Source organism: Canis aureus, chromosome 17, assembly GCF_053574225.1.
Source record: "Canis aureus isolate CA01 chromosome 17, VMU_Caureus_v.1.0, whole genome shotgun sequence".
Lineage (NCBI taxonomy): Eukaryota > Metazoa > Chordata > Mammalia > Carnivora > Canidae > Canis > Canis aureus.
The window spans coordinates 14895352-14909858 of record NC_135627.1 but is presented as its reverse complement, the minus strand read 5'-3'; the positions used below and the strand labels follow the sequence as shown (position 1 = coordinate 14909858).

Genomic DNA, 14507 nt, shown 5'->3' with positions numbered 1-14507 from the left:
CCTAAAGAGACTGGGGCTTTGAGGGTTGATCTTGGACAGGAGGCAAAGCCTTGGGCCCCCTTACAGCAAGGACAAACATCAGAGATATCCTTGTGCACACAAATGAGTGTTACACTCACAAGGAAAGGTGACCTAGAAAAACAAAATGCACTGCAGAGACACCACAGAAGCTTGCCTGTCTCACCTTGGATCTTGGTGAGGGAAGAACAAGTTTTCAATAAAAATTCCTGGACTCTTTCATCTTCGAGCTTGAGGCTTAATTTCGTAACATTATTAAGGTCCAAAAGACATACAGAGACCTTTTATCTGAAGTGGACTTAAGCTGGAAGTACTCTTTGGCTTTGAGCAGAAACAAATACAAATTCCAAATGAGAAACAGAACCTCAAAAAAAAAAAAAAAAAAAAAAAAAAGGAGGGAATACATTGCAACATCTCTCTTTAACAACCAATGGAGCCAGACCATTATATGAAGCTAAAAAAAATTCCAGCTGAGTGGATCTCAGAAGACTGGCTGAGTTTTATAATGGTAAATTTGTTTATAAACATCTCTGGAGGCCCCTAAGCTGAAACTGCATCCATCTTGAATTTAAAAATTGAAGTCAGATATATCTTAATGTAAGAGATTTTCTTTTCCAGGATGACTAATGAGAGAAGATAATATTAAAAAAAAAGTTTTACAGAATAACATTTGGAAAGGATATTCTTATTTAGGGATTTTCTTTAGAATTCTAAAATTTTCACACCTTCCAAGTAATTAGAAAAGGCATGAGCTTTTATTTAGGTTAGGTATAATCCTTTACTTGGATTTTGTATTTAAATACCTGCATTTGGTTTATTAATATCTGATTAAAAAAAATTCTGAACTTTGAAGGGAAATTTACTATACTTTGGAGTGAAAGCAGTTACCTCCTCAATAAAATCAAACCAAATTCACTTATATAACTTCAGCACGGTCGTATTTTCTGAATCATCTCTGCATGCATTCAAAGTCAAACCATACAAAAACCCATACACAGAGAATTCTCATGCTCATTCCAGTGCCTTTCACCTGGTCTCCCAGCCCTTCGTGGCCCATAGAGGTGATTGGGTTTTTTTCCCCCCTAGTTTCTTTCTTATTTATCCTTCCAGTGTTCCTTTATGTAAACAACTTATACAAACACATATCATGTTGTCTCTTTCTTTCACAAAAAGACTTACTGCCTGCACTATTGAACTTTGGAATTTGCAAAATCTGGTGTTCCAGTTTAACTCTGATCTACATTTCTTATAAGGAGTGAAGACAGATCATCTTTCTACATATTTAATGACCACTATTATTTCTTTATTGTGTATAAACCTTTCATTTACATGTTGTGTGGGAATCGTACTCTTTGGTGTGCATGGATGAGATGCCACAGCAGTGACATACACCCGGGATGTGTATATGCCTGGTCCATGCTCAGAAACACTGCAAGGGACACTCCGGAAATGCTGGCCTTCTGGTCACCACCACCCTCTTCTCTAGGGTTGGAACTCCAGTTTTGCTTTGTTTTTTAGGTACCACTCACATACATACCCCACATGGTAGCAGATAACATGGACTACTAGTCCAAATGCATTTAGCCAAGATTAATAACATGAAAGCCATTACCATCCTTGTCTTTCTCCTAGCATGCTCTGAGGCAGACAGCTAACCAAGATGATCACAGACACCATGATTATTTAGTTTACTGATTAAATTCAGATTTCTTGCTCTGAAATCAAAGCTTGTTTCAAAATTCTTTCACGGACTCCAAATGGAAGAGAGGTAGAAAAGGTGATGGCAGTGGTGGCCCCAGTGGTCCTGAGCAGCTGGAGCCAGTGGCCAGCACTGATGAAGAGTGACACTGCATGACGGCATGAACAGTTTGTGCTGGTGCCCTCCTGGGGTAGGTCCCTACCGTTCATAATTTTTCAGAGTATTCCTGGCTATGATTCTTTGCCTACTTTTTCCACATGAATTGTTAGATTCATCAAGTATCAGAAAAAAAGGAGCTCTTGGTATTTTTATTAGATTCTGATTGTATCTATAAATTAACTTAGAATTGACTTTGTTGTAATCTTCCAACATAAGAACATGGATGTCTTTTAACACACCCATAAGGATTGTTTCAATTTCTTCCTTATATAGGCTTTATATACTTGCTAATAAGTTTATTACTAAATGCTATTTCTGTTGCTATTATAAATGGATCTATTCTTTCTTACATCTTCTAACTAGCTGTTTGCAATATATGGAGCCTATTGATATATATATATATATATATATATATATATATATATATATATAGCAGAAACAAATATAAATATATATATAAATATATATATTAAAATCATATAACTTATTATCTTTTGTTGTGGAGTAACACATGTCCCTCTCCAAGTTCAAATACTGAAGCCCTAACCACCAATGTGACTGTATTTAGAGATAGACTTAAGGGATGCAAATAGGGTAAAATGAAGTCATGAGGGTAGTGCACTTCATATGCATAGAGGAAGGCCATGTGAAGACACAGCAAGAAAGTGCTGTGAAAGTGGCTGAAAGTGGCTGTCTACAAGTGGGGAGAGAGCTCTTACCAGAAACAGAATCTGCCAAGAGCACCATCTGGGACTTCCAGGCTCCCAGACTATGAGAAAATAACTTTTTCTTGAAGCCACCCAGTCTGTGGCAGCCTGAGTAGACTAACATACCTTTGTTATCTCCAGTTTTTGGATTTTTTTAGCTGATTCTCTTACACCTCATTTCCCCCAGTATTTACATTTCTAATACATTTCTCTTGACTAATAATGTTGGCTAAGAGCTAAAACAATAATGAATTACAGTGCCAATAATGAGCCTCGTCCTGTTCCTGATTTTGGTGAATGTGCCCCTAGTACTTTTCCTCTAGTAAGATGCTGGTTTTTAAGCCAAGATACACACAAATACACATATACACACTTTTAATCACATTTTTAAAAGGTATCACTGATTCCCTTATGATTTCTTTGAAAATTTATTTTATTACGATCAGAAAGGTCTTGAATTGTAGAAAATGCTTTTCCACATCTATGGAGATAGTCATGCTACTTTATAACTAATATCTAATTGTATAATTATATGAACAGATTTCTTAATATTGAACCAGCCTTGCATTCCTTAAACTTCATTTGATTATGATTTATTATCCTTTTAATTTATTAGTTTTACTGTTTTCATCTTTTAATGTATTAATTTTTAACCTTTATTAATTTCTTCTTTCTTTTGGTTTTATTTATTGCTCTTTTCTTCACCTTTTAGATCCTGTATTAATTTTATTTTTATTCTTTCATTTTTACTGATCTAATATTTTAAGGCTTTTCTCTGAACTTTGTTTTGTGCCCCAAAGATTCTAGTAGTTTGTTTTTATTTTTTTAATTTTTATTATTTTCTTAATATTTTATTTATTTATTCATGAGAGACACAGACTGAGAGAGAGAGAGAGAGAGAGAGAGAGAGGCAGAAACATAGGCAGAGGGAGAAGCAGGCTCCATGCAGGGAGCCTGATGTGGGACTCGATCCCGGGACTCCAGGATCACGCCCTGGGTCAAAGGCAGGCGCTAAACCACTGAGCCACCCAGGGATCCCCTAGTAGTTTGTTTTTAAACATCATCAAGAAATACTGCAATTTTGAGCACCTGAGTGGCTCAGTCAGTTAAATGTCTACTCGATCTCAACTCAGGTCTTGATCTCAGGGTCATGAGTTTAGGCCCTGTGATGGGCATAGAGCCTACTTATAAAAATATAATGCAATTTTGATGTGCATTTTATTTTTTCTTCTACTTAAGGGTAAATAGTTTTAATTTCCCAGCGAATAAGCCCTTTCTCCTGATTTTGTTATCAACTTCTAGTTTGACTGCACTGGGATAAGAGAATTCTTTTCTGTCATATCTACTTTCTAGAATTTTTTTGCCACTTCATAAAAACTTGAGAAAACGTATATTTTCTCTATTATCAAGAAACAAAATCTATTATATCCCTGTAAGACCTAACACATTGATAACGTTGCTTGGTTGTCAATATCCTATTTTGAAAATTTATTTTCAGTCTTCCTGTTGCCTCTCCTTTTGCATAGCCCAACCTTTCTCTACTCATTAGTAATTAACTATGTACTTTTAAGTATGTTTAGGCTTCCACCGCTGGATTTTTCAGCTTTAATCCAATCTGCTGATTCCCAAGTACCTCAGTGAAAGTAATCAGCAAGTTTATTCTATTTTCTACCTCCCTCACTACCTGTATTAGTTGCAATATTGTATCATGTCAGAGCACGTGCTATTTACATACCACATAATAACTCTTTCCCTCACCCACATTTCTGTTTAGCTGTACAATAAACTCATTCAATGGCCACCAGGCAGTTATTCTGCTTAAGTATCTTCAATTAGTATTTGGTCAGAAGAAATTCCTCAGAAAGCGCTCTTTCCCTGAATTCTTATTGTTCCACATTTTTGTGGCCTGCATATGCCTATCCATCTGAAAGTAAAGTTGAAGGACAGCTTTTCTTTCCATGAGTATTCCCCCTAGGTAGAATTTTACTGTCTCCTGGTGTTGAATATTGTTTTTGAAAATTTGATGCCAATCTGGTTCTCTTACCCTATAATCCTTATTGCTAAATGCACAAATAATTTTTTTTCCTATAGCCTTTGTTTTGATGACTCTTGATCAATTTTCCCAGTTATAGTGTACCCTTTCAATAATGTGGGTTCAAGTCTTTTATCTCAGAAAGTTGTCTAATTAAAATTTTAAACATTTGCTCTGTCCATTTCAGAGATTCCACTACAGGAATGTTGGATTTCCTTTACCTGCCTTTTACTTACCATTTTTCTTGAATCCTTTCTATTTTTGTTTTAATTTCTTTGCATTTCTTAATTCTATACACTATGTCTTCTACTGTGTTTTCTATAAGGTCAATTCTGCCTTGTGCCATTTGTAATTTTGATTTTTATTTCTGAAATGGCTACTTTGAATATCTTCATAAAATCCTTCCAGTACTGACTTCACATCCTCTGGCATCTGGTCATCACCCCCTCTTCCCGGCCGATCTTCACAGTGAGTCACTGAATTTCTGCATCATGTGTTGCTTTCTCAGCTTCCTTAGCTTATCAAGCTTGATGAGCTTAATGTTGTGTTGCAATCTTTCTCTGCTTAGTGAAGTTTCTTCATCTATAGTTCTGCTCCTCCTCTCCATCTTTACAGCGAGTTCTTTAGATGAATGTAGTTCTACCTTTCTGATTAAGCATTATCTGAATCACATATATTTTCTTGCACCAGACATTAGCAGGGGAGATTGTTTTAGAGTAAAAGAGGCAAAACTAGCCTTCCAGGTTTCCTGGCATGAAGTTTCCTTATAGCGATCGACAGTTTAAGCTGGGTTACCCAATGGAGACAGTCTTCTTTAGATTCTCAAATATTAACTTGGCTCAAAGGCTCTTATGACTGGGCACTTCTTCTCTTTGCCACCAAAGGATGCTACAGTTATCTCCTGGATGAGCTGTCCCCCTCTAACTAGCTAGGTTTTCTTTCTTTTCTTTTCTTTTTTCTTTTCTTTTCTTTTCTTTCTTCTTTTCTCTCTCTCTCTCTCTTTTTTTTCCCTAGGTTTTCTTATATCTGTCACTTCCATGCACTTTGCATGACTCCTCTCTCCACCTCCCCCGGCAGACATGCCCTCTCCTATTTTAGTTTCACCAGCCCATGTTGTGTTCCAACTGAGTGGAGTCCTCTCCTCTAAGGGTGAGTACTTGCTGATGATTTCTGGGGCTGTAATTCTGGGATGTCTGCCACATTCCACTTTTCCTCTGCCACACGATTGTAGCTTTATGCTTCCGTTCTATTGGGGCTGGACATTTTTGACCACACACAAAATTTAGAGTTTAAGGTTTTTCCCTTCTGCTAGTTTTGCTGAAAATGTTGTTTCATTCTTCTTGTTTCTATGTATGATTTTTAGGAGAATAAATGGGACTATTTTGAATTGGGCTGCAGCCATCTTCCTATTGGAACCAATCACTATATTCTTAACAACAAAATGTCAGCTTAGGCCAGCTTTAATTCAAAATATGATAGAACTAAATAAAATTAGCCAAATCCAACCTCCCTAGCTAAGTTGATAATAAAATGCTGAATTCCACAAATAATAAAGATATTAAAATTCAAAAGACCCAAATAATTCCTAAAAACATGAGGAAACACAGCAAATACTAAGATTGCAGATAATGTTAATCCTAGGTAATGTAAATAACAGATCTTTTTAAATGTAATATTAGGATAACTCTTTCTGTAATAATTATATTTCTGTATTTTCTGTAATTATTACATAATAATAATTATTATAACCTTAAACTTGTCATTTTGACTACATTACCACTAGGTTCTGTCATCTTGCAGTTGTAAATATTTACAAAATATGCTCACAGATGATTCTAATCTGAATCATATAAGTACATTTTACAGAAGAAGTTTGAAGATGATGATTTTCTCAAAGTGAGTACCAGGAACTAAATCCAGAACTTCCGCCTGTTCTTTCTTATTTCTCTAGCTATTTTATCCCTTCAGTTCTACTAACAGCCCTATAATCATAGTTTCATAGAGCAACAGAAATTATTCTGAATTTTTTTCAAACATAGAAACATTGTTTTATAGTTTTAAGAGCATAAGATAAAATACAATTTAGCAAATGGGAAAGTAACATGTGGAATTTAATATAATTGATATTACTGTGACCAAGTTTTTGATATAAAGAATTCCCAAATCTCAGTGGCTTACTAGAGGAAACATTTGCTTCTTGCTCATATCAGATATCCATACCTTCAAGTCATCTTTGGTTCTAATCCAGGGCTTTTTTCATTTCAGGCAACAGACCAGGAGAGCAGCCTCTATGAGGGACATGCCTCGTGATAGAGAGCAGAAGTAAAAAGGCAAATGAACCACAAAGCTTCTGCTTGCATGGATGTGTGCATCTGTTCATTTAATATTAGCTAAAGCAAGAAGTGACAGGGCAACAATCAACATCAGAAGGAAGTGAATATTTGTGAACAAGAACATAAGAACATAATCCATATCAGTATTTCATGTTTTACCTCTGCAAATGTATCAATCAATGATCTTAAATTTTTAAACAGTCCTTCCCTATGACTTTCTATCTACGAGCAATATCATACCTTTTGGTCATTAAATATTATAGAGAAACTAATACTGTGTCTCCCACTTTTCCAGCTAGCTACTGTCTATTTCTTGAGTTATCTCTTGCCTTCCTAGAAGGAAATGAGACCACCTATGTCATTACAGCTCAATTACTGGGACTGAGAAGGGAGATAACCTGAGCCGATGTCACTTAACTATTACAGGAAATTCTTGCCCAGGAAGATAAAGCTATAAATGAATAAATAACCATTTGCTTCAGGAAATTCTTGCAAACAAATTGTTCCAGGCAGATCTAGAATAGATCTGCAAAACAGTCTGGTTTGCAAATCTGAACAGTTACCTAATCTTGGCAAAGAGCTTGCTTATAAGTTTGCTCATCAAAACCATCACTTTTGTGTTGACCAATCCTAAACTACTGGGTTACAAATTCCATCCAATCCCAAATAATTCCCCCTATCTTGAAAGACCCAACTCAAACCACTTGAACAGAAGCCATAGAACCTCTAAGTAATCTACTATAGCATCCTTCTTTTGAGAGTAAGATTCTACCAAAGTGGTGTTCTCCCCTACTGCAGTAAGTTATTAAAATCAGCTTTGCTTGGTCAACAGGTTTTCTGTTGGTTTTCATAGAAGACCTGACAGTCTACACTAGATTCTTCCTATCCTACCTGGTTTTATTAAATGCATTTCTCTAAATTTCATGTTATTCTTCTGAAAATAGCAGTCAAGAATTTTGAGAAGAAATGAAACAAGATCAGATTTCTTAATTTCCTTGAATATCTTTGCTTTCTAATCACCTGGCAAGATGCCTGGCCCTTGAACAAACTCAGAGTGCTTATGAAATTTATCAGGAAGGAACTATGTATCAGAGCAAAAATTCTGGTTCTCTACCAACTCTGTGGCCCAACAGAAATCACAGGATTTCATTTTATAAATTAGGATATTAATAACTGTTATAATATACACATAACATTTAAAAAACTGTTGCTAAACACTGAATGTATTACAGATAACATTTTAAAATTCAACAGTTTTCAATTCAACAAATGTTTTTTTTTTTTTTTTCAACAAATGCTTCTGAGGGAAAATGTGCCATACCAGGCACCATATTCATTCAAGCCTTCAGATTCAGAGTTTACTGATTCCCTCAATTCTATCACCTTTCACTTCCATACTGCTTCAGTAGCCAGCTTTGGTCATCACCCTATGGTCAGGCCATTGCACTTGTCTACCTATGAAATTTTCCAATGCAGAGATCTGGGCCTTCAGATCTTCCAATGACCTCTCTTTCATCCCCATTGTATTCTTTTTTAACATCATAAGGTCCTCCAGCCTTTCAACCCAAAATCACTACTTGGAGAAAAGCTCTGATGGCCACAGCACCCACTTTGGACAGCTAAATGAGCAGACTGGGTGAAGCCACTCATATTCTAGCTTCCTTCATTTTTCCTCCCTTTTCTTCGCTATCCTTTCTTCTTTTCCTACTGCAGGTGCATTATTCAAACAAAATTCACTGTGAATACAGGAACTTTCATTTAAAAACAATCCACTTTGTTCCAAGAATGGTAAGACCCACTAGGAAAATTGCAGGGAAGAGTAATACTACAGCTAGTTTTGGAGGATAAAAATAATTTGTTAGGTGGTCAGCGAGGCAAAAAATATCCTTCACATGGAAGCTAAATGATGGCACCCAACACCCAGGCTCTAGGCATGAACAAGGCATCTACTTCTTCACTATTACTGTTGGAGTTGCTGGTCGTCATCAGAAGAGCTGACGTCTATGGATTACAGACTGTCAAGAACTATTTCTGTCTTGTGGGACAGGCACTGTTGGCTGGCTAAGGTAACCCACTTCTCCTTTGCTTGCCTCAATTACTAGAAAAGAACATGACTTTTCTGGCAGCTCTTGAAGCAAGAGATAGCTAGCCACATGGCAAAATTCTGGTCAGTAAGATGAAGTAGTCTGTTCAAGTATTCCTGGAAGGCTTTAGAGAGGATGAATGTGGCTAATACCATCTTCCTGCCCCTTTCTGCTTTGAACACAATAAGAAGTCTAGAGCTGTGGCAGCCATTCCATAGCCATAGAAGAAGAAAATCATGTCTGTAACCACCTACTTTGAGACTTTTTTTATGGGAGAAAAACAAAATCCTACTGTTCAGGGCCCTGTGCATCTGGTTATAATTCTTAAAGCCAAGGCAGTCCTATGTCATTAAGTTGGGCAGTGTCCTAAGCACTTCACAAATACTAACACAGACAGCTAGGATCATTTGGATTCTTTTTTTTTTTTTTTTTTTGTAAAGATTGTATTTATTTATTCATGAGAGAGAGAGAGAGAGAGAGAGGAGGCAGAGACACAGGCAGAGGGAGAAGCAGGCTTCATGCAGGGAGCCCGATGTGGGACTTGATCCCGGGACTCCAGAATCACGCCCTGGGCCAAAGGCAGGTGCTAAACTGCTGAGCCACCCAGGGATACCCCCTCATTTGGATTCTTAAGGTAATTTAATAGACCAATTGGCAGAATCTTACCAAATTACTGATCAATTGTGACCTATATGCCATAGGATTCTAACAATGTTCCAGTGGTCCAAACCTGACTCAAGCCTCATAAGCTTTTAAAGCAAACCAAATATGAGAAACATAGTTATAACTGTTAACTCATAGCTTTATTCTTTTTTTTTTTACTTAAAGGTTTTATTTATTCATGAGAGAGAGAGAGAGAGAGAGGCAGAGACATAGGCAGAGGGAGAAGCAGGCTCCATGCAGGGAGCCTGACATGGGACTCGATCTCGGGTCTCCCAAGCTCACGCCCCGGACTGAAGGCGACGCTAAACGGCTGAGCCACCTGGGCTGCCCTATTCTTTATCTTATAAAGAAAACCATACTATGTGGACAGAAGGTCTAGAGTACAGGGTGAATGAAGAAATTAAACAAAACATATGTTAGGAAAGATTGGCTAGAATCACAGATTGTAGGCTATATAAAGTAGACAATCTAAAAATGGAAAAACCCAAACTATTGTAATAACCAAAAAAAGCACAAATTATCATTTTTGTTTTCGTATGAAAAATGAAGATCCAGAAAGTCTAAAATAGCGATAGTGTAGTAATTAAGAAAAACTTCAAACAAACCTTTTGATTTTCCTGTATTTCCTCCCTCATAAGTTGATTTACAGCAATTCTGGTCAGAGATCTGGGAAAATAAATACTGATATAATTAATTTTTCCTAATGTTTAGGACTAATCTTTAATTCAGTGAAATATAATAGTCTAGATAAGAATCTAAAAACTTGAAATGCTTCATGACCAAAAAGTATACATTTCCATATGGCCGATTTGACAACTGGTACCATGGCTTTCATTTGACAAGGGTGTTCAATTTAGATGGATTACAGACTGTCAAGAACTCATGTACACTCTGGGTGATATACAGAATTGCTGAATCATTATATTGTACATCTGAAACTAATACAACACTGTATGTTAATTACGCTGGAATTAAAATAAAAACTTAATTTTAAAAAAAGCTCATCTACACTAACTGTATGCATGCAGTAATAAGTACTATCAAAACTTATTACTAGACACTTACTTTTCAAATATACTTGATGGAAAACGCTATTTTGTGCTATTTGGCCCATATAGAGAAAGTTCATATGAAATGATATATGTCAGTATCATGATATATCATGATATATATGATATATATGATATCATGATATATCATGATATATATGATATATATGATATCATGATATATCATATCATATACCAGTATCATGATATATGTCAATGCAAATGGGCAATTTTCAGAATTCTTGTACACAAAGATTTTGGTTAACCTGGGACCTCTACCAAAGTATGCAAGGTCTAAATGGCTCTAATACTGACTTCATATACTCACTCTTGAAGAACTTATAACTCCCCTATAATTTAAAAACAGAGATGTTTTTTAACAAGTCTATTAACCACATTTATTTGACTTGATAACTCCTAGCAAAATTAGTTACACATTTGTTAATTTTATGCAAACAAAATGATTGAAAAATTAAAAGACTGTTAATGAAAAGTTCTGTTTTAAAGTAAAACGTGAGCAGAAAGGTGTACCTTAAAACAACTCATAAGTATGTGATATCTCCTAAAATTTGGGCATTTGGGAGAAATTACAATGGATACTTTGATAATACAAATTTTTCATTCATTTGGCAAATATTTTATCATTTACTGATTGTCTATCAGGTGGCTTTAACAATATGCTCAAGCTTATAAGTTAGCCAACTTAGCAGTGTCAGCACAGTTTGCAATATTTTTAATGACCAACCACAAACTAAGAGCAGAGTTTAGCAACAGATCCCTGAATTACAACTGACTTACTGTCAAAAGAGTGAATAAATGGTCTTCCTAACACTGGAGTTATTTTATTTGTATTTGATCTAGTAATTTCAGAAACAGCAGTGTATCTAAATATTTATATATACGTGCATATTTCTATTTTAGTATATAAATACTGACTTCTCAAATTCTTGGCTGTTTAAAATTAACACAAAGAGTCACATCAATATATTAATTTTTAATCTGTAAATAAGTTGACAAACCTATTTTCAGGGTCCCATGGAAAGGTTCTTGTGATCTTGTGGCCAACTATGTACTATTTATCTTACAAAGGAAAGAATATCTAGATTTAAAATTCAGTAATGAGTACTGTGGATAAATGTACAAAATAGTGTATGAGACAAGGAGAGGCCTAACAATCACCCACAGGCTATGATGTGGCCAGTGTAGAGATGCTCTCCAGTTCCCTTCAGAATAACACTGATGCCCTTATCACATGCTCTGAATCTTCGATATAAGCTAACTTATTTTTTATTTCACTGGTTGCTTATAATTTTATATCCTGTCATTCCTAACCAGACTATAAATGCCTAAGACTTTTGTTATTTTGTAAAACTATGATTACTTTTACACATGCAGATGTATTATCTATTGCACTACAAAATAGGTTTAATATAAAATCATTACTTCTGGAAGCAATTTGATTAGGTATCCTACTGACAAAAAAGCATTCCACAAAATATTCCATAAACAAGACATTACTACCTATTTAGAATCTGAAAGGAAGAGAAGAACATGAGCTACTCATACTCTGGGCATAAATCTATTTAGAATAATACTTTTCATCACCCCTACCTAGAAAAGAGAAAAATATTCCATCATTATTCATTACTTAAACAAGTTTTATCCTGGATTTCCGTATCACTGTTTATGTTTAAATAATTTTAATAAATTATTTTTCCTTTCTATTTGACTCTAATGTAAGAGTTCTATCTTGCAGTATACACACGTATGGACAAGCCAGTATTTTCCTCTGATAAAAAAAAAAACCAACATACAGATTAAAAAAATACCCTGATTTCATTAACACTATATCATATAGCAGAATTAATTGATATCACTATGTTAAAATGAAATCAGCTATTTTCATAAAATTTATTTAATGGAAAGAGTTCTGGTTATACTCAAAGCAATGAACTTTAACATACCTGGCTTTTACGGGGAAGTTCTGTGAAATGTCTTTCATTAATTTTATGGCATCATAAACTGGAGTGGACATTATTTGAGAAGCTGCCTGAAAACTAAGATCTGGGAAAAAAACATAATTAAGGAATCTAGCATAATGTCAGATCTTTATAGGTTTTCCATGTAATTTAAATAATTTAGTCAACATTTCTTGCCATGTATTTATAAATAAGACATGTTAACACTCTTATACTTAATATTCTTCAAAAGTTTTAAATGGAAGGCTATCACTTATGTCCAAATAAGGTTAAGTTTTACACTTTTATGAAGGACTAATTATCATTTAATATGTATTGTTTTCCACAAATTACAGTAGAGCTTCAAAAAGAGATACAGGAAAAGAAATGCTGATGCAAAGCTATTTTTTTCTAAGGTTGAATAAAACATGCAACAAAAAGTTTGATAATAACAACAAAAGGAAAAAAAGAGCTTTGAAGAGCCTGTTCTGGAAAGAACTTTAAGATCCAATGTGTTCAACTCAGTATATATCAACATTCACTTTCTCTTTCAACATGTTTTACCTTTATGCTATAATAAAAAAAATCTTAGACTTAGTATTTGCCCGATACTACAGTTCTTTGGAAAGAAAACTGGCTTATGTAGTCAGTCTCCAGTATGTTGGATGCTGTAGCTGTAAGTAAGTAATCTTACTTGGTCTCGTTTACCTTGTCAAGAGTCTGACAAGATTTTATTTATTTTTTAATATTTTTTAAAGATGTATTTATTTATTTATGATAGACATAGAGTTTCTTTATTTATTTATGATAGAGAGAGGGGGGTGGGTGGGGAAGAGACACAGGAGGGAGAAGCAGGCTCCATGCCGGGAGCCTGACGTGGGACTCGATCCCAGGACTCCAGGATCGTGCCCTGGGCCAAAGGCAGGTGCCAAACCGCTGAGCCACCCAGGGATCCCCCTGACAAGATTTTAAACCTGAACTATGTTCGTTACCAAAGAGTGAAACATACTGTTTCTCTTTAATATTTCACCATGGGTAGAATCCCAGCTCACAACATACTAGTAAAATAACCAGTTTAGCATAACGTGGCTAGTTTTATTTCCACGTTCTCAGTGTGGTAAATTGGGTTGGAGTCAAAGCTTAGGAAGAGATGTTCTTAGCACAACTTCCCATGGGATAGAGAGCCTAATGATCAAGGTTCAGTTCCAGCTCTGTATCACATTCTAGCTGAGTAACTTTAAATAGCATTTCCACAATCTACTCTAGCATGTTTCCAGCTCCAGCATCAGTACTCATTAATATCTCCTAATTGCTAAACACAATAGCCATTTTTCAAGGCTAATCTTACTAAGATCTATTCGCAAGAGGATCACTTCCTGCAAAGAAAATATACTCACTTTCTAGTCAATAAATGGTGTCAGGAAAAACTGGGCATTCACATGCAAAAGAATGAAAACAGACCACTATCTTACTTACACAATACACAAAAATCAACTCAAAATGGGTTAGATTCAAATTTAAGACCTGAATCCACTAATTCTGAAAGAAATTATAAGGGTAGGCTCCTTGACATTAGTCTTAGCAATGATTTTTTGGATTTGACACCAAAACCAAAGGCAGGAAAATGAACTAGTGGGACTATATCATACTACAAAGCTTCTGGACACCAAGGAAATAATCAACAAAATGAAAAAGCTATAGAATGGGAGAAAATATTTGCAAATCATATATCTGATAAGGGGTTAATAACCACAATATGCAAGGAACTCATATAAACCGGTGTAGCAACTACAGAAAACATTACA

General features: G+C 35.3%; 1 protein-coding gene across 3 annotated transcripts in view; it reads right to left on the bottom strand.

Annotated features, from left to right (window-relative positions):
• Positions 1–14507, bottom strand: part of UGGT2 (UDP-glucose glycoprotein glucosyltransferase 2) — a 184242-nt gene that overhangs the window by 113771 nt on the left and 55964 nt on the right. For 2 of the 3 annotated variants that reach the window (XM_077855168.1, XM_077855166.1), the window contains exons 9-10: positions 12709–12808; positions 10301–10376 (exon numbers count right to left, since the gene is read on the bottom strand). In XM_077855168.1, the coding sequence (XP_077711294.1) occupies positions 10301–10376; positions 12709–12808 (176 nt within the window). The remainder of the gene's footprint in view (positions 1–10300; positions 10377–12708; positions 12809–14507) is intronic. The other variant, XM_077855167.1, reaches the window with a different exon arrangement.